Raw genomic sequence first — 16,958 nt, forward strand, 5'->3', positions numbered from 1 at the left:
CACACCCCCTTTCATGATACTCCTGGTAATTTGTGTAGTGAAATAAAGGATTGCATGTTCTCGTCACAACCCTGTAATTTTGAACTTCGATTGATCTTGAATTGGCTGCAACCATATCCAGTTCAGATTTTTTGTAGTTTTTTATGTTGGATTATTTTGTTTTCCTCTTTTTTACCTTTTATCCAACTACATTGATTTAAACTTCTGCTTGATTGTTGGAGCTGTGTGTTTAGGTCAATGGTGAGATATATAACCATAAGCAATTGAGAGAAAATCTGAAGTCGCATCAGTTCCGAACTGGCAGTGACTGTGAAGTGATTGCACATCTTGTAAGTAAATGAGCATTGCTTTGAGATCTGGTAATCTGTGATTAAATTACTTTCTTTAAATTGGAATAACAAAAATGGTTCTCTCTTGCATTAATTTATGTAAATTATTTTCGTATTTTATCATGAATGTTTATCTTTGGCAGTATGAAGAACATGGAGAGGAGTTTGTAGACATGTTGGACGGCATGTTTTCCTTTGTCCTCCTTGACACAAGAGACCAAAGTTTTATCGCAGCTCGAGATGCAATTGGTATCACCCCCACTTTATATGGGCTGGGGTCTTGATGGTATGTACCGTGTCATTTACTTAAAAGAAAAGAAGAAACTATTTTGTTCTAGACCCTTCTAACCAAAACAAGAAAATATATATTATTTGCTAGACTGCTGCTTTATTTTATTATTTTACTGTTAAGAGGTATTTGTAATCACCGTCCAGATTTGAGCCTTATTTATACACATATAACCTACAATCGTTATCATTTTTAAGCTTTGATTATCTCTCAGACACACTCACATTTAACGAGTTCATATTTATTTGCAGGATCAATTTGGTTTGCTTCAGAAATGAAAGCTTTAAGTGATGATTGCGAAAGATTCATATCTTTTCCTCCTGGGCATATTTACTCTAGCAAGCAAGGTCTGTATATGTTGAGCTCTTATTAGTAGCAATGACTTGTGTTGGTGAATCATAGGAGATCTGCGCATACAACCCTCTTATAATGTCCTCGTCCTATTTAAGAAAAAAGTAGAAGAAATAATCCTATTATACTTAAGGATGCAAAGACATTTTGCACATACTTGGAGGGGTTGGACATGTTTTTTTATCTTATTACCTTAAAAAGTTAAGAACTTGTGAACTGAGTGTTGTCTTTTTAGATTCGTAGAACATGCATGTAAATTGTTGACCAAAACAAAATATGCATGTAAAATTCTCAAGTTGTGTGCCTTTTAGATTTTGCATGCACTATATTATTTATTTATCCACTATGTGTTTGCAGGAGAACTTAGAAGGTGGTACAATCCACCCTGGTTTCTGGAACAGACACCATCGGCTTTTGAGAAGGTATGCAATGAACTACTTTACATTGTGTTTTCTTTATTATAATTGATGAGTTAGTGGCAATATTTGCAAAGAATCAAACTCCATTTTTGCATTTTTTTTTTGTTTTTGCTTTTGTTTTTGTTTTTGTTTTGAGAATTATGTTACTTGGACAAATTGTTGGATTTAAGTCAACAATCTGTGATAATTTATATATGCTAATAAATAATAAATGCAATAGAAACTAACAGAATATAAACTAGAATATGAATTATAAAACAGACAACTTGAAGATCGAGGCTTGCGTACCGCAATGTCCTTGAAACAGAAATTTCGTCCCTACTCTGTGCTTGTAGTTCTACGGACGTCTGTTCCACCAGGATTCAACGATCTAAGTCAGAAATTCCAGCACCGGAAAATAGACTTCTGGCGAATATTAATGTGGTTCTCTCAGTAAGGATGTTTAAGATTGCAGGAGGAGATTTATGATTTTTCTATATTGTAAATGCCATGCAGATGGATGTATATATAATGTGATTGTACCTGTTCGCAACAGGTATAAGGAAGGGATGCAACTGTTGGGAGACATCTGCTGAAATGGGTGTTTTTGTTTCTGCGTTTTCACACTTCAGACTTCATCTGAAAAGATGAGTCTGTTGGAAAAAATAAATAATTAATTAATTTAAATTCGAAATTAAAAATAATTAATTAATTCCGAAAATAATTAATTAATTTAATTATTAGAGCCCCAAGGCCCAAGGCCCATCTTTTGACAATTAAATATATATTAATTATATATTAATTACCAAATAATTAATACACCCCAAAGCCCAACCCCAAGGGTGAGCCCAATTTTAGTCTCCAGGCCTATTACTCCAATTACTTTCTTTAAAGGACAAAGCCTTATAAAGTGATAAACTCTTTTGGGAATGGCCAATGTGGGACAAGGAAATTTCTACTCAAACTTCCAACAATACCCCACATTTGAGTTGAAATTTCATTCAAACTCCAACAATGACCCCACATTTGAATGCAAATGTAAATGCAAATGTGTGACTAGGCTGCCTAAAACTGAGAGAGAATAGTCATAATATGCATCGGGTGAAGTGTCTTTTGGACTTGAACTTACCCTAGTGAAAACATATCGGGTTTACTTGGTGATGCAGTGGATGTGGAAGATCTTGAACTGTTCACCGCAGTAATAAACCAAGACAATATGCTACACACATATCATGGCTGCCACACGTCAATTCATACGGTTGTGTTCATTTTGGCCCTGAACAGAGCCCGGATTTCGTAGGAGCTTTAGAGAATTTAGCCATGTCAATTCTCATAAATGTGGCCTCATTTACTCCTATATAGGTGACATTAATTAAGAATAATCTGCCATATTCCTCTTGATAACAAGATATTAATGTCATTAAATGTATAAAACATAACCCCTCAAACGTCAACAGACAACACACATTTTATCATAAGAATGGGTAAGTTGTGTGTTCAACTTTTGAATCAAACTCAATCAGTTTGCCTATTGAACCTAGACCATGGGATCTCCAATCAGCTAGGTTAGGTTTCCGCCCAGTTCGATTCATTGAATTGGCTTAAGACCCATTCCCCTCGATGTAAATAATATTTGCTCTCTTGGTAGGCCTTTTGTCAAAGGATCAGCTATATTTTCCTTTGACTTCACATAATCAATGGATATTATTCCATTGGAGAGCATCTTCTTAAGAGTATTGTGTCGACGTCTGATGTGACGTGACTTCCCATTGTATACATGACTTTTGGCCCTTGATTGGGCGGCCATACTATCACAATGTATACATATAGCCGTTACCGGCTTTGGCCACATTGGAATATCCTCCAGAAAATGTTTGAGCCACTCGGTTTCTTCGCCAGCCAAGTCTAAAGCTATAAACTCGGACTCCATGGTGGACCGAGCTATACATTTCTGTTTAGAGGATTTCCAAGATATTGCTGCACCTCCCAAGGTAAAAACATATCCACTTGTCGACTTGGATTCTGTAGTGTCAGAAATCCAATTGGCATCACTGAAGCCTTCTACAACAGGTGGATATTTTGTGTAGTGTAATCCGTAGTCAAGTGTATTTTTCAAATACCTTAACACTCTTACTAAAGCATCCCAATGCTCTTGTGCCGGATTACTTGTATATCTACTAAGCCTACTTACTGCACAAGCTAAGTCGGGCCTAGTTGAATTCATCAAGTACATTAGACTTCCAATTACTTGAGAATATTCAAGTTGAGATTTGGCATCGCCTTTATTTTTCTCCAACTTGCATCCAGCATCAAAAGGAGTCGCAGCAGGTTTGCAGTCAAATTGACCAAACCTTCGTAATATTTTTTCTGCATAATGGGATTGTGTAAGGACATATCCTTCACTATTTCTCTTAATTTGAATTCCTAAAATGACATCGGCTTGACCTAAGTCTTTCATGTCAAAACTTGAATTCAACATTTTCTTTGTTTTGTTTATTACATCTTTATTGCTTCCCATTATGAGCATATCATCCACATACAAGCAGACAATAACACAAGTTTTATCATTACCCTTAATGTAGACACATTTATCAGATTCATTTATTTTGAACCCATGTGTCAACAAAGTATGATCAAACTTCTCGTGCCATTGTTTTGGTGCTTGTTTAAGTCCATATAATGACTTAACTAATTTGCACACTTTGCTTTCTTGTCCTTTAAGCACAAACCCTTCAGGTTGTTCCATGTATATTTCTTCATCTAGTTCTCCATTTAAAAATGCTGTTTTTACATCTATTTGATGGATATCAAAGTTGTATACAGCCGCAATCGCTATTAACGTCCTAATTGACGTTATGCGAGAAACTGGAGAATAGGTGTCGAAATAATCCAACCCTTTTTTTTGGCGATAACCTTTGGCTACTAAACGTGCCTTGAACTTGTCAATGGTTCCATCCGCCTTGAGTTTCTTCTTGAAAATCCATTTATGACCAATTGGTTTACTACCGGGAGGTAAATCAACCAATTCCCATGTGTTATTTTCCATAATGGATTCCATTTCACTTTTAATTGCTTCCTTCCATAAAGGAGCCTCAGAAGAAGACATTGCTTCTTTAAAAGTTCTAGGTTCATTCTCGGACAAGAAAGAAATGAAATCTGGTCCAAAGTTTTTAGAAACTTTGATTCTTTTTCCTCTTCTTGGTTCCACATCATTTCCTTGGACACCAGAAGAAGATGCTTCATCATGACTATGATCATGAACTCTCTTTGTATTAGAACCAGATTCCTTTTCTTTGTAAGGGAATATATCCTCAAAGAATTCTGCATCCGCTGATTCTAATATAGTGTTAACATGTATGTCAGAAATCGAAGATTTCACAACAAGGAACCTATAAGCAGCACTATTATTTGCATATCCAATGAATACGCAATCAATAGTTTTAGGTCCTAGTTTCGTTCTTTTTGGTAACGGAACTTGCACCTTTGCTAAGCAACCCCACACTTTGAGGGTTTTATAAGTGGGTTTATGTCCTTTCCATATCTCATAAGGTGACTCGTTAATCTTTTTTAGAGGAACCTTATTCAATATGGTATTTGCAGTAAGTAAAGCTTCACCCCACAAACTGTGTGGAAGCCCAGAACTATTTAACATGGAATTAATCATATCTTTGAATGTTCTATTTTTTCTTTCGGCAACACCATTTTGTTGTGGTGTGTATGGAGCCGTTGTTTGATGTATAATTCCATGTTGTGCACAAAAATCTGAGAAGGCAGTAGACTCATACGCTCCTCCTCTATCAAATCTAAGTGCTTTGATTTTTCTCTCAAGTTGATTTTCAACTTCGGCTTTATATGTCTTAAACATATTCAAAGCTTCGTCCTTGCTATGAATCAAATAAACATAGCAATACTTACTGCAATCATCAATAAAAGTGACATAATAATTCTTTCCTCCACGAGTTGGTGTGGATTTAAAGTCACAAAGATCACTATGAATTAATCCAAGTAATTCATTTGATCTTTCCAGAATTGACTTTGTCGTTTGCTTAGCAAATTTCGATTCTGTACATGTTTCACACTTATGATTAAAATCAATTTCGAATTTAGGTAATAAGTCTAATTTAACCATTCTATGCATGGAACGAAAATTAACATGTCCTAATCTAGCATGCCAAATATTAGAAGACTCAACAATATAAGTAGAAGCATTTATTTTATTAGCATCATCAATGGCAATTACATTGAGTTTCACAAGGCCATCAGCCACATAACCCTTTCCAACAAACATCCCACCCTTGGTAAGTACACATTTGTTGGATTCCATTACAAGTTTAAAGCCCTTAGCAATTAGAATTGGTCCAGAAACCAAGTTCCTCCTCATTTCAGGAACATGCAGCACATTCAGCAAGGTCAAACTTTTCCCAGATATGAATTTGAGTACCACCTTGCCATATCCCTCCACAATAGATGTGGCAGAATTGCCCATATACAACTTTTCTCCAAGGGCAGCAGGGTGATATTCTGTGAACAGATTTCTGTCAGCGCAGATGTGCTTTGTAGCACCAGTATCCATCAACCATTCACTCACATTTGAGACCATGTTAACCTCGGACACAACAGCAGCCAATTCTTCATCGGTGGTTGCCATGTTAGCATGGTTGTTGTTGTTTCCGTGGCCATGATTTCCATCCTTGCGATGATAACAATCTTGTGCCTTGTGACCAGATTTGCCACACACATAGCAGGCGCCCTTAATCTTTTTCAGATTCTTGCCTTTAGGAGCAAGGGCAGATTGCACAAACTGCTTGGTTTTTGGAGCAGGAGCCTTATTCTTTTTCGGCTTAGCCTTGGAGTTTCCTCCCTCAACATAATTCGCATTGGCTTCAATGGCTGCAAACCCTCCAGAACGGTCTGCCTTTCTGTGGTCTTCTTCCACACGTAGCCTCAGAATCAAATCCTCCATATTCATCTCACGACGCTTGTGCTTGAGATAAATTTTGAAGTCATTCCAGGAAGTTGGCAATTTCTCGATTATCGCCCCAACTTGGAAGTGCTCATTGATCTCGCATCCCTCAGAATGCAGTTCATAGATCAACTTCTGGATTTCTTCGACCTGAGATACAACAGATTTTGAATCCACCATTGTATATTTGAGAAACTTACCGATAACAAATTTCTTTGAACCGGCATCATCAATCTTATACTTTTTCTCCAGGGATTCCCACAACTCCTTCGCTGTCTTGCACAGAGAATAAATGTCGTAGAGATTGTCATCCAAACTATTCAGAATATAGTTTCTGCAACAAAACTCGGAATGATTCCAAGCTGCAATTGCCATGACAGTCTCTCTCGTCATTGGATTCTCATTAGACTTCGGAGCTTCTTCTTTAACAACATGAGCGAGATTCATTGTTGTTAGGAAGAACAACATCTTCTGTTGCCATCTCTTGAAGATCGAGGCTTGCGTACCGCAATGTCCTTGAAACAGAAATTTCGTCCCTACTATGTGCTTGTAGTTCTACGGACGTCTGTTCCATCATGATTCAACGATCTAAGTCAGAAATTCCAGCATCGGAAAATAGACTTCTGGCGAATATTAATGTGGTTCTCTCAGTAAGGATGTTTAAGATTGCAGGAGGAGATTTATGATTTTTCTATATTGTAAATGCCATGCAGATGGATGTATATATAATGTGATTGTACCTGTTCGCAACAGGTATAAGGAAGGGATGCAACTGTTGGGAGACATCTGCTGAAATGGGTGTTTTTGTTTCTGCGTTTTCACACTTCAGACTTCATCTGAAAAGATGAGTCTGTTGGAAAAAATAAATAATTAATTAATTTAAATTCGAAATTAAAAATAATTAATTAATTCCGAAAATAATTAATTAATTTAATTATTAGAGCCCCAAGGCCCAAGCCCATCTTTTGACAATTAAATATATATTAATTATATATTAATTATAATTAATTATATATTAATTACCAAATAATTAATACACCTCAAAGCCCAACCCCAAGGGTGAGCCCAATTTTAGTCTCCAGGCCTATTACTCCAATTACTTTCTTTAAAGGACAAAGCCTTATAAAGTGATAAACTCTTTTGGGAATGGCCAATGTGGGACAAGGAAATTTCTACTCAAACTTCCAACACAAATAACCTACCATATAAGTTATTCCTTTTATCTACCCATAACCTTGTCCATGCATTTGGTTATGCTAATGTTGGGTGGGTTGAGATGAATTGGAAAAAAAAAAAAATAGAGTATCATATTTGTGCTATGTATTCCCTTCTCCCTAGTGGAGCCTCATGTCAAGGCTAGGAATGGTTTCCGAATATATGGTTTGTTCAAATGAATTTAAAGGCTTGTTTGGATGTACTTTTAAAATGAAATCGCTTTTAGAGAAAATGTTTTTGGGTTTCAAAAGCTCTTGAAGTGCTTTCTACAAGAAGCACCAGTTATGTGCTTATCCTAGGAAGCACTTTAAGTGTTTTTTCTAGGATTTACTAGCATTTTTACTAAAGATTGTTTCCAAAAATATTTTTCACCAAAAGCGCTTTCTGTCATTTTAAAAGCACATCCAAACGAGCTCTAAATCTATTTAAAACCAGTTAGTAGGTCAAATTGACTTCTGCATCTCACTCTTATACCACGTTTAGTGTACAATTTCTAATTTTATCTTGGTACTGAAATCTTGTAGGCTGTGGTTAAGAGACTTATGACAGATGTACCATTCGGTGTTCTTTTGTCTGGAGGACTGGACTCATCACTTGTTGCTGCTGTGGCTAGTCGCTATTTGGCTGATTCAGAAGCTGCATGTCAGTGGGAATCACAGTTGCACACGTTTTGCATTGGCCTGGAGGTAATCATTTTAGATAGCCAAAATTGGTGCTAACTTAGTGTAGTGCTATCTTGTTTAGATAGCCAAATGTGATGCTCTCTCCAGGTCCCTAACCCTTCCCCTTTTTTTCCAGTTCTCTTGACAGTGCAGCCTGGTCAATTCAAGTACCACATTTGTTCACTTTGTGTACAAAAGACATTCATTTAGATATAATGTTATAACTTCACACTGCCAATCTGTTTATTATCCTTTCAAAAACTTATAAAGAACCTGATTTCCAGTATGAAATAAGTATGCATTACACTTTGTAGTAAAATTTTCAGACGAGGGTGGGCTTCATTCATTTCTTATGCCTATTGATGTCAAACTCTCACTGATAAAAAATTGTCCATTTCTTATGCCTAATGATGTCTCACTGATAAAAAGTTGTACTCCGACACATTTATGTCTATAATGAAGCAATTGAACTGTTAATACCTTTAAGATATCTACATACTTATATGGTTCATTAAAGTGGCAAGTTCAAAGAAATGAAAGGACCTTGTTGTAGATGTGCAATCGTCATTCCCATGTAAATTCTGGCACCTGAGAGATTTAGGTGTATTTTATTGCAATCAATGTTTTATGAGACATTATCTACTGATGGTTTTTCTCTACATTTAAATGCTACATTTTCAATCTGAGAGATTTAGGTGTATTTTATTGCAATCAATGTTTTATGAGACATTATCTACTGATGGTTTTTCTCTACATTTAAATGCTACATTTTCAATCTTCAGAGCTCACCAGATTTGAAAGCAGCGAGAGAAGTTGCAGATTATCTTGGGACTCGTCATCATGCGTTTCACTTTACTGTCCAGGTAATTGATGAAGGATGCAAGAATAATTCTACTCAGGCTTAAGTTATGTCTGAAATTTAGGAATCAGGTGATCTGTTTAGTATTTCTTTTAAAATTTAGGGATTGAATTTAAAGATTAATTTGCTATTCCAAAAATTTATTATCTTTGGCATTTAATGATTTTGCATTGCTTGTGATAGCCTTCACACGGTTGGTATATTGATTAAAAAAACAATATTGTGTTTATACCCATTTTGTTTCTCTGTAAAATCTTCTGTCTTTGTCTAGCTTTTCTTGTACTCATTTCTATACGTTCTTCTATTTTCTACGTTAATTGATTCTTGAGGAAACTTTGTTCTACATCGGCAATTTGAGGAAAAATCACGGATCTACATTCCCAAGATTCATACAAATAATTCATTTCTTTACTTTGATGTTTCAGGAAGGCATAGATGCACTTGAGGAAGTTACTTACCATATTGAAACATATGATGTAACGACTATCAGAGCTAGCACTCCCATGTTTCTTATGTCTCGAAAAATTAAATCTTTGGGAGTAAAGATGGTTATTTCTGGGGTAAGGTTCAGATGAAATTTTTGGAGGTTACTTGTATTTCCATAAGGCACCAAACAAGGAGGGGTTTCACCAAGAAACATGTCAGAAGGTACCCCACGAACTATCTGTTCCCCTAGTTGTTTCTTTTTTGTTTTATTCGCACAAATGGTTATGTACTTTCAATATTTCAGGGTTCTTTTTCTTCCTTTCTTCTACTTATTGATGGCCATTTTAACATTTGCTTTAGTTTTTTTCCCCTGACTGAACTGTTGTAACTACTGGACAGATTAAAGCTCTTCATCTGGTGCGATGGCAAGTGCCTTCGCCCATGAGCGGTAGGTCTCGGGTTCGAGACTTGGGAGCAGCCTCTCCATAAATGGGGGTAAGGCTAGCCGACATTCACCTCTCCCAGACCCTGCGTAAAGCGGGAGCCTTGTGCACTGGGTACGACCTTTTTATCTGTATGACTGTCTGAGGGCCAGTAAATCAACTTCAGCTTGGGGTGTTGAGGCTCGTGTGCCCTTTTTGGATAAAGAATTCATCAATATTGCCATGAACATTGATCCAGAATGGAAAATGGTATAGCACATATACCGTTGGTATTTCCCTCTATTTCTCAGTTTTGTATGAAGCAGCTCATATAAAATATAATTCCAAGTTTACTACTGTCATTTGGCATACAGTGGCTCCCATCCATAACACAAATTAAGAAATGGCTCAGTCTCATTGTCCTCTAAATACTTGCACTTATAACTGCAGATCAGGCCTGGGAGAATTGAGAAGTGGGTCTTACGCAATGCATTTGACAATGATCAGAAGCCATATTTGCCAAAGGTCTGTTACTTTGCATTTTTGTGCCAGTAATCATGTTATACATGATTATTATTGTACTTGTTTTATTGTTGTCAGTAAGGTGTCTTGTATTCAAATTTCATACGTTGTTGAGAACCCAGCCTCTCACAGTCCGCACTTGAATATTTTTTTTGTTATATATATACATACTTTGTTTCAAAACCAGCTGGGCTCTCAACAAATATGGTCATTCGACCAGCCACTCACTCCGCTGTGTGGAGGTGCCCTATTTGTGCAATATATAGCTAACTTGTTTGTACCTTGTGTTTGTTGGGTTATAGCACATATTGTACAGGCAGAAGGAACAGTTCAGTGATGGTGTTGGTTACAGTTGGATTGATGGCTTGACAGATCATGCAAACAGTCAAGTAAGCATCACCTTAACTTAAAGTGAGATTTTTTATGGAAATATTCGTTGTCTGTGTTGTCTGCCACTTTCCAGGTTATTAATTTGGACTGTTGATTAGGCATGTCCTTTTTGAATTTGTGGTCCAAATTGAGAGTTTGGCGGTAGAATATGTCATTGCAATTCAATTTAGAGTTCTATCTGTACTTTGTTCCAAAACCACCGTCAGAATACATTAGAGATGCTTCTTCTTTATCTGCATATAATTAATTAGTTATCTTTGGTTTCTTATAACTGGACAGGTAACAGATTCAATGCTGATCAGTGCTAGCTTCATTTACCCTGAAAACACTCCTACCACAAAAGAAGCATACTATTACCGGACAATATTTGAGAAGTTCTTTCCAAAGGTGAGATACAAATTCTATGAATAGCTAAGGAAGGCTGGCCACATGAAAGAGATTTTATTCCCTTGCCTTGTCATTATATCTTGCTTCATTTTTTTTGTTCATCACGATGGAGTTGGTGAAAGATTTCTGTGCACGCTGTATTCTTGTACTAAGCAGGCAAATAGTATCTAATGAAATTACGACAGGCATGCTATTTCTTTGCTCTCATGTTTAATAGTGCACGATGAAAAATGGATAAGGGTTGGTTTAATTGAGTGTGTTCAATCTGCTATTTCTTAACAGAATGCTGCCAGATCAACAGTTCCGGGTGGTCCAAGTGTGGCATGCAGTACAGCAAAAGCTGTGGAATGGGATGCAGAATGGTTGAAAAATCCTGATCCATCTGGTCGGGCTGCACTTGGTAATCATGCAGCTGCGTACGAGGAAGCAGCAGGGAATGCAAGTAATGGAAATGTTCTCAGTGGCTCTCAAAAAGTACAAGAAGGGATTGTAGCGAAAGCTGCCGCCGTTGTTTGAATTCAACTCAATTTCAAAATGATGGGTTCAGGTCTTAGTTGCAGTGGGGTTATACTTTTTATAGGTTGCTAATTAACTAGTTAGCATTGGTTTCTTTTCCTACATGTGGATCAGTTCAAAATTTCTAGGATGAGACTGGACTTGTAATTATGTGTATGGTTCTACATGTCTATTCAAAGTCGGATAACAGAAAAATTTCACATGGAGAAGTGCTTGATGATTGTTTTGGAGTGCCAATAACAGCCCTCTAATTAAAGGGGAAAGCTTGGCACCTTAAGATTGAGGAGTTACAATCATGCCCAACAGTCGGTTTCGGTCATAAGCTGATGAGTATCACTGGACTTTTGAGCCTGGTTTTGAGACGGTCTGTATGGGAAGTGAGGCTCTGCCACTGCAGGATCAACAAACCCTACCAACAAAATGTAGCACAAAGTTTAAGCAAATACCAAATAGATGTGCAAGAGATTACATTCGTTCAACATGGTCTACTTACACCTACTACTTCGTCGGAACGCATCCTTTACTCTCATAATACTATGCCATAATTTCCAAACCATACATAGGTGTGAAATATACACTCTCAACACATTTAACCAGATTACGGTTTTTAATTTCTCCCTCGCAGATTTCCTCTATACATGTATACATACATACATATACCAAATATGGCCTAGAGACGTCAGGGTAGTTAAAAACGTCTAATTTTACTTTACTTTATAATTTAATTTATATACAGGCAAAGAATATGCATAAAGATAATAACACTATGATTAAAAATTGGAATGAACAAAGATGAAGTAAAGGATAATTAATAACTGCAATTAGAAAAGATAAGATATGGTAAAGCCGAATTTTGATGGATTGGTGTCCAAGGACAAGGCTGCTGCGACTTTTGTTCTCAGAAATTGTGACGGTCATGGTGTGAGAGCGGGTGTTTTAACCTTGATGGGGCCACTATTACTTTCGCCGAAGTTATGGGCTTAAAAGAAGGCCTCAAGTTTGCTTGGTACAAGGGTTTCCAATGGGTGGTTGTGGAGGGGGACTCCAAAATTTTTATGGAAGCAATGAAAGGAAGTTGGGAGGTCCCCTGAAAAGATCAAAACGTTAATCGAGGATGCACGTGGTAGTGCTTGCTCCTTTAGGCAGCTCGATTGGAATTATATTTACCGTGAGGCTAACTTTGTCTCTGATGCCTTAGCCCACATTGGTCTTTCTCTAGAATCTCCACATGTTTGGGGTCACTACTTACCTACTAGTGCCCTTCTTGCTTTTAACTTTGATTTATTGAAAACGGTTGTACTCGTGGTTTTTTGCTTTAATGCCTATTATTTTATGGATCCCCAAAAAAAAAAGGATAAAGATAAAGCAAACTCGCATTTATTTTTTGATGTTCAAATTTAGAGGGAAGCACTTTAGAGATAGCACTCAAAAGGAAAGCACCAAAGATAATATTTTACCAAGTGAAATTTTTTATGTACACACAACTAAGCCAAGAAGCCCTATAAATAGAAAACCAAAAGCAAATTGGAAGTCCACGTGTCGTAAAAACAGATAGGCACCATAAAGCAGCTTTGCACATTGGGCGGCATCTTCACTTTATGGAGTGGATTTGACTTAACTTCACGAGGTTGAACAGAAACATTCTTGAAAAAGAAGCACATTGACAAAAACTACAGGAACCAAGGACAATTATTCAAGGAAAGAATAATTGTCGGCATTTAGATATCAGACAACACATTTTCTTATCTTTATCACTTTATCTTTTATCAGAGAAAAGCATTTCATGTTTTATTTCTTTGAACGAATAGGAGGACAGATCCCATAATAGTCATTTTTGTTATCATCTCCGAAGTTTTCATCCATGTGATGCTGGGATGACGCAACTTCTGACTCAATATCCTCATCATCTAAGCCGTCCAGTTCAAGAATTTTCAAAACTTCTTCTTTCAAATTCTTTTTTTTTTTTAACAGAAAGGGCTGGACTCGATTAAAGACAGGTTTTTCAGTCTTTTTGAATGGATCAAGGGCAGAGCAAGGTAACTCAGCAACAAGCTGCCTATCAGATAGGATTCTTCAGGCTTTGAAAGCTGATGACTTTAAATGATCAAGATGAAATTTACACGCAAGAGCCATAGATCCTTCATTGCTTCTTATGCCAATGATAATGATATTATACACTAATTTTGGGATCATATAAATCTTTCTGTGGGGATGTTCGTCCTTCCATGAGTGTCACAAGTCGAGGTGTAGGCTGAACATAAGTAAACCCCAGTATGCACCACTTTCCTTAACGTAAAATAATTACTGACACAGATTTAATCCTATGATATAAAAAAATACAAAGTTTTTGCACACAAATAGAATTAGACCCAACTCGGGAGCAACTTAATATTGGAACAACTGGGATAAAACAGGCCGACTAATAATTGTGTTTTGAACAGGGACTATATAGTTTCTATGGTTACAACTTACAAATCAGACTCAAGTATACAGCAAAGGAGAGCCAGCAAAACAAAACACAACACCAAGAAAGAAACAAAGAGGAAAACAGATGTTATGCAGACGGATATCTAAACAATAACAACTGACCAGAGAGGAGCAGCATGACCATCCAAAAAAAATTTTTATCTGCCTTCAAAACTAAACCAATGGTTTGGTGGTTTTGGGTATTGCATGTGTGTGTTGCTAAGCAATTAAAGAAACTCCAGGTATGTTTGGATGAGGGATTTAAGTTAAATTAGTTAGAAACGCACTACAAAAGTTTTGGTGGAGGCATTTGAATGGACAGATACAATGCATTTAAACGCCTTTGTAAATGACTACTTGAAATTGTTTATGCATTGTAATGATCATCTACTGCATTTAAAATCCCTCCACCCAATGCTTTGGGCTTCATTTGTAATCAATTTATCCTAAATTCCCTTGGTAGTTGCAAATTCCTCATCCGTCTATAGCCCCAAAGGAGTCAAACAAATATTCAAAACTCAAGGAAAATGTCAAATATCATAATGGTCATTACCCAAGTCGTCAAAGTCCATCCATAAAAATAGCCATGTTTTCTGATAGCTTCTCCATCTGGAGACTTAGAGGTACTAGCCAACAAGCATAAACTTCCCACAATAGACATCTCTATGGTCATCAAATACGATGAGTGTTTCTTAACCTGGAATATAAGAGCAGCAAAGTTAAATTGACCGGACTAGGGAATAGCATCTTCAAACTACAAAAACCGAAACGTTTTGCTTACCTGGGAAGCCCATTGACACAAAGAGGACGCCAAACCTGAGAGCACAGAGGCCACCAAAACGGGAATAATCCCACTAAACAATATCTGGTCAGAACTGCCGCTACTAGTCCCTTTTTTGGAGCCTTCCCCAAAACTTAAAAGGACAGCTGCCATAATCAACAAGAAGAGCGCCCCAATCTGTTGAATCGATTGCTTCTGCCTACACACAACACATTTGCACTCAAAGATCAATCTAATGGGTAATCTCGGACACCTCAGAACTCTCCGAATCATCTCACATTACGTTAATCCATCAAGTAGAAACCAAAAACCAATACATTGCAGGCCCATTGCAGGCTCAAACCACACCAAAACCAGTCTAATGGGTACCATACCATCAATATTCAAATGCCTTAGAGCTCTTTAAAAACTACCATAGCTACTTAACCCGACATGAACATTTCGGAGTTTACAATGTGTTCATCCCACATACCTCAAAATCAAATACGTAAAGAGGGCAGTGAAAATGATTTTAGTCTGGTTGAGCATTGAGAAGGTGAGGGAATCAAGGTTCTTGTAAGAAATCTGCAGCAAACTATTCTGCAATGCGTATATGGCGGCAGGGAGCCCCGAGGCGGTCAACGCACCAACCAAAGTCCACTCTCTGTACACCTTCTTCAAGCTACCGTCTCTGGCCATGAAAATTAGGGCACAGATAACCTTGGCTATCTCGCACGTCAGAACCGACGACGTTACGATCACTTCCCTACTGCGAGAAGAAATTGCAGACGAAACGTACAAGTTTCAGAGAATCAATGGATGATTTGGGGTGAAAATGTTAGGGATCGAGGAAGGGGGTGGGAGTACCTGGTGAAGCGTTTCGAGATGAGGGGCTGAACTCCGTATTGGAGTGTGAGTAGGAGGGAAAAGAGCCAGACCCTTGAGTTCATTTGCTCAGAGTTCGGCGGCGCCGGAGTTTTTTTCTTGGCGGCCGCCATTTTTGGCGGCGACCTTGAGAGAGAGACCGTTGGAGATTATTCCTGTAATTTGCTTGACGTTATTTTTTTCCGTATATTTCTGTTCAGAATCGTCCTTTGCTTCTACTTTGGAAAGACTCGGGGGCTGGGGCGGTCCCGACTTATAGTAAAATGGCGTCGTTTGGATACAGGGTTTTTTTTTATCTTTTTTTTTTTTTTTTTTGAGTAGATTAATATTTTTACACTAAACGAAACGGGAGTTCAGAAAAGTCACACAATGGTTAGTTTAATTTGCTATCGAATTCGTCATCTACGAGATTCGAATATAAAATCTTTCACTTCCAAGTGAATACCGTAATACTGAGTGGCTATAGAATTCTATCTCGCTTAACATTTTTACAAGGATACTAACCTTTAGGGAACGGTGACTAAAAATAAGTATTTTTTAAGGAAAAAAAAATCAAGCCAAGTGGTCCTTTACTACAGTAATGAAAAGGTGTTGAGCTTTTATATGACGGCGTGAGTTCAAAATCCGCTAGTGGCTCATCTAACATCTAATATAACAAAATCTATTATTTGACAGAAAAAAAAAATTAACGGTGACTAAAAATAAGTATTTTTTAAGGAAAAAAAAATCAAGCCAAGTGGTCCTTTACTACAGTAATGAAAAGGTGTTGAGCTTTTATATGACGGCGTGGGTTCAAAATCCGCTAGTGGCTCATCTAACATCTAATATAACAAAATCTATTATTTGACAGAAAAAAAAAATTATGGATATAATAAAGAGGTAAAAAGTTTTTATATACTACAGTCTTGTGATATTCATCTTCAATTGGAAGTAAGAGGTCCTAAATTTGAATCTCGTGAATGACAAATTCGATACCAAATTAGGCTGCACATTGTATGACTTAGCCGAACTCCCCCTCCTTATTGTAAAAATATCGTTGTACTAAAAAAAAAAACAATCTGATTCAAGAGTATTTGGTAAACAACTTTTATATAATCAATATCATTCCTACTCTGATT

At 37.1% G+C, this 16,958-nt stretch overlaps 3 protein-coding genes and 1 long non-coding RNA gene across 4 annotated transcripts; 3 read left to right on the plus strand and 1 right to left on the minus strand.

The window, feature by feature from the left end:
- The first annotated feature begins 475 nt into the window (after positions 1-475).
- Positions 476-1,389, plus strand: LOC139192621 (uncharacterized). Its single transcript, XR_011576836.1, has 3 exons — positions 476-615; positions 870-965; positions 1,327-1,389. It is a non-coding gene; the product is annotated as an uncharacterized lncRNA (long non-coding RNA).
- Positions 1,390-8,073: 6,684 nt separating this feature from the next.
- On the plus strand, positions 8,074-9,909 carry LOC139192620 (asparagine synthetase [glutamine-hydrolyzing] 3-like). Its single transcript, XM_070814920.1, has 4 exons — positions 8,074-8,231; positions 8,990-9,070; positions 9,492-9,714; positions 9,892-9,909. Exons 1-3 carry the CDS (start codon positions 8,088-8,090, stop codon positions 9,639-9,641), a joined length of 375 nt encoding a protein of 124 aa, XP_070671021.1. The 5' UTR covers positions 8,074-8,087; the 3' UTR covers positions 9,642-9,714; positions 9,892-9,909.
- Positions 9,910-10,062: 153 nt separating this feature from the next.
- LOC139192619 (asparagine synthetase [glutamine-hydrolyzing] 2-like) lies at positions 10,063-11,931 on the plus strand. Its single transcript, XM_070814919.1, has 5 exons — positions 10,063-10,184; positions 10,365-10,439; positions 10,739-10,825; positions 11,106-11,213; positions 11,496-11,931. The coding sequence occupies exons 1-5, from the start codon at positions 10,158-10,160 to the stop codon at positions 11,727-11,729; spliced, it is 531 nt and encodes a 176-aa protein (XP_070671020.1). The 5' UTR covers positions 10,063-10,157; the 3' UTR covers positions 11,730-11,931.
- A 2,458-nt stretch (positions 11,932-14,389) lies between these two features.
- Positions 14,390-16,053, minus strand: LOC139192271 (UDP-N-acetylglucosamine transporter ROCK1-like). Its single transcript, XM_070814101.1, has 4 exons — positions 15,823-16,053; positions 15,449-15,724; positions 14,977-15,175; positions 14,390-14,892 (listed from the first exon to the last, which is right to left on the minus strand). Exons 1-4 carry the CDS (start codon positions 15,951-15,953, stop codon positions 14,707-14,709), a joined length of 792 nt encoding a protein of 263 aa, XP_070670202.1. The 5' UTR covers positions 15,954-16,053; the 3' UTR covers positions 14,390-14,706.
- Between the last annotated feature and the right edge of the window lie 905 nt (positions 16,054-16,958).

Source organism: Malus domestica, chromosome 15 (genome assembly GCF_042453785.1).
Source record: "Malus domestica chromosome 15, GDT2T_hap1".
NCBI lineage: Eukaryota > Viridiplantae > Streptophyta > Magnoliopsida > Rosales > Rosaceae > Malus > Malus domestica.

Bases quoted from the DNA above. Each gene is read 5' to 3' on its own strand.
- LOC139192619 (XM_070814919.1), top strand. From the start codon at position 10,158: ATGAACATTGATCCAGAATGGAAAATG. The intron at 10,826-11,105 runs GTAAGCATCACC...ATAACTGGACAG, and splicing joins CAGATCATGCAAACAGTCAA to GTAACAGATTCAATGCTGAT. The intron at 11,214-11,495 runs GTGAGATACAAA...ATTTCTTAACAG, and splicing joins TTGAGAAGTTCTTTCCAAAG to AATGCTGCCAGATCAACAGT.
- LOC139192620 (XM_070814920.1), top strand. From the start codon at position 8,088: ATGACAGATGTACCATTCGGTGTTCTTTTGTCTGGAGGACTGGACTCA. The intron at 8,232-8,989 runs GTAATCATTTTA...TTCAATCTTCAG, and splicing joins CGTTTTGCATTGGCCTGGAG to AGCTCACCAGATTTGAAAGC. The intron at 9,071-9,491 runs GTAATTGATGAA...TTGATGTTTCAG, and splicing joins CGTTTCACTTTACTGTCCAG to GAAGGCATAGATGCACTTGA.
- LOC139192271 (XM_070814101.1), bottom strand. From the start codon at position 15,953: ATGGCGGCCGCCAAGAAAAAAACTCCGGCGCCGCCGAACTCTGAGCAA. The intron at 15,176-15,448 runs GTATGTGGGATG...TGTTGTGTGTAG, and splicing joins TTTACGTATTTGATTTTGAG to GCAGAAGCAATCGATTCAAC. The intron at 14,893-14,976 runs GTAAGCAAAACG...CTTATATTCCAG, and splicing joins TGTGTCAATGGGCTTCCCAG to GTTAAGAAACACTCATCGTA.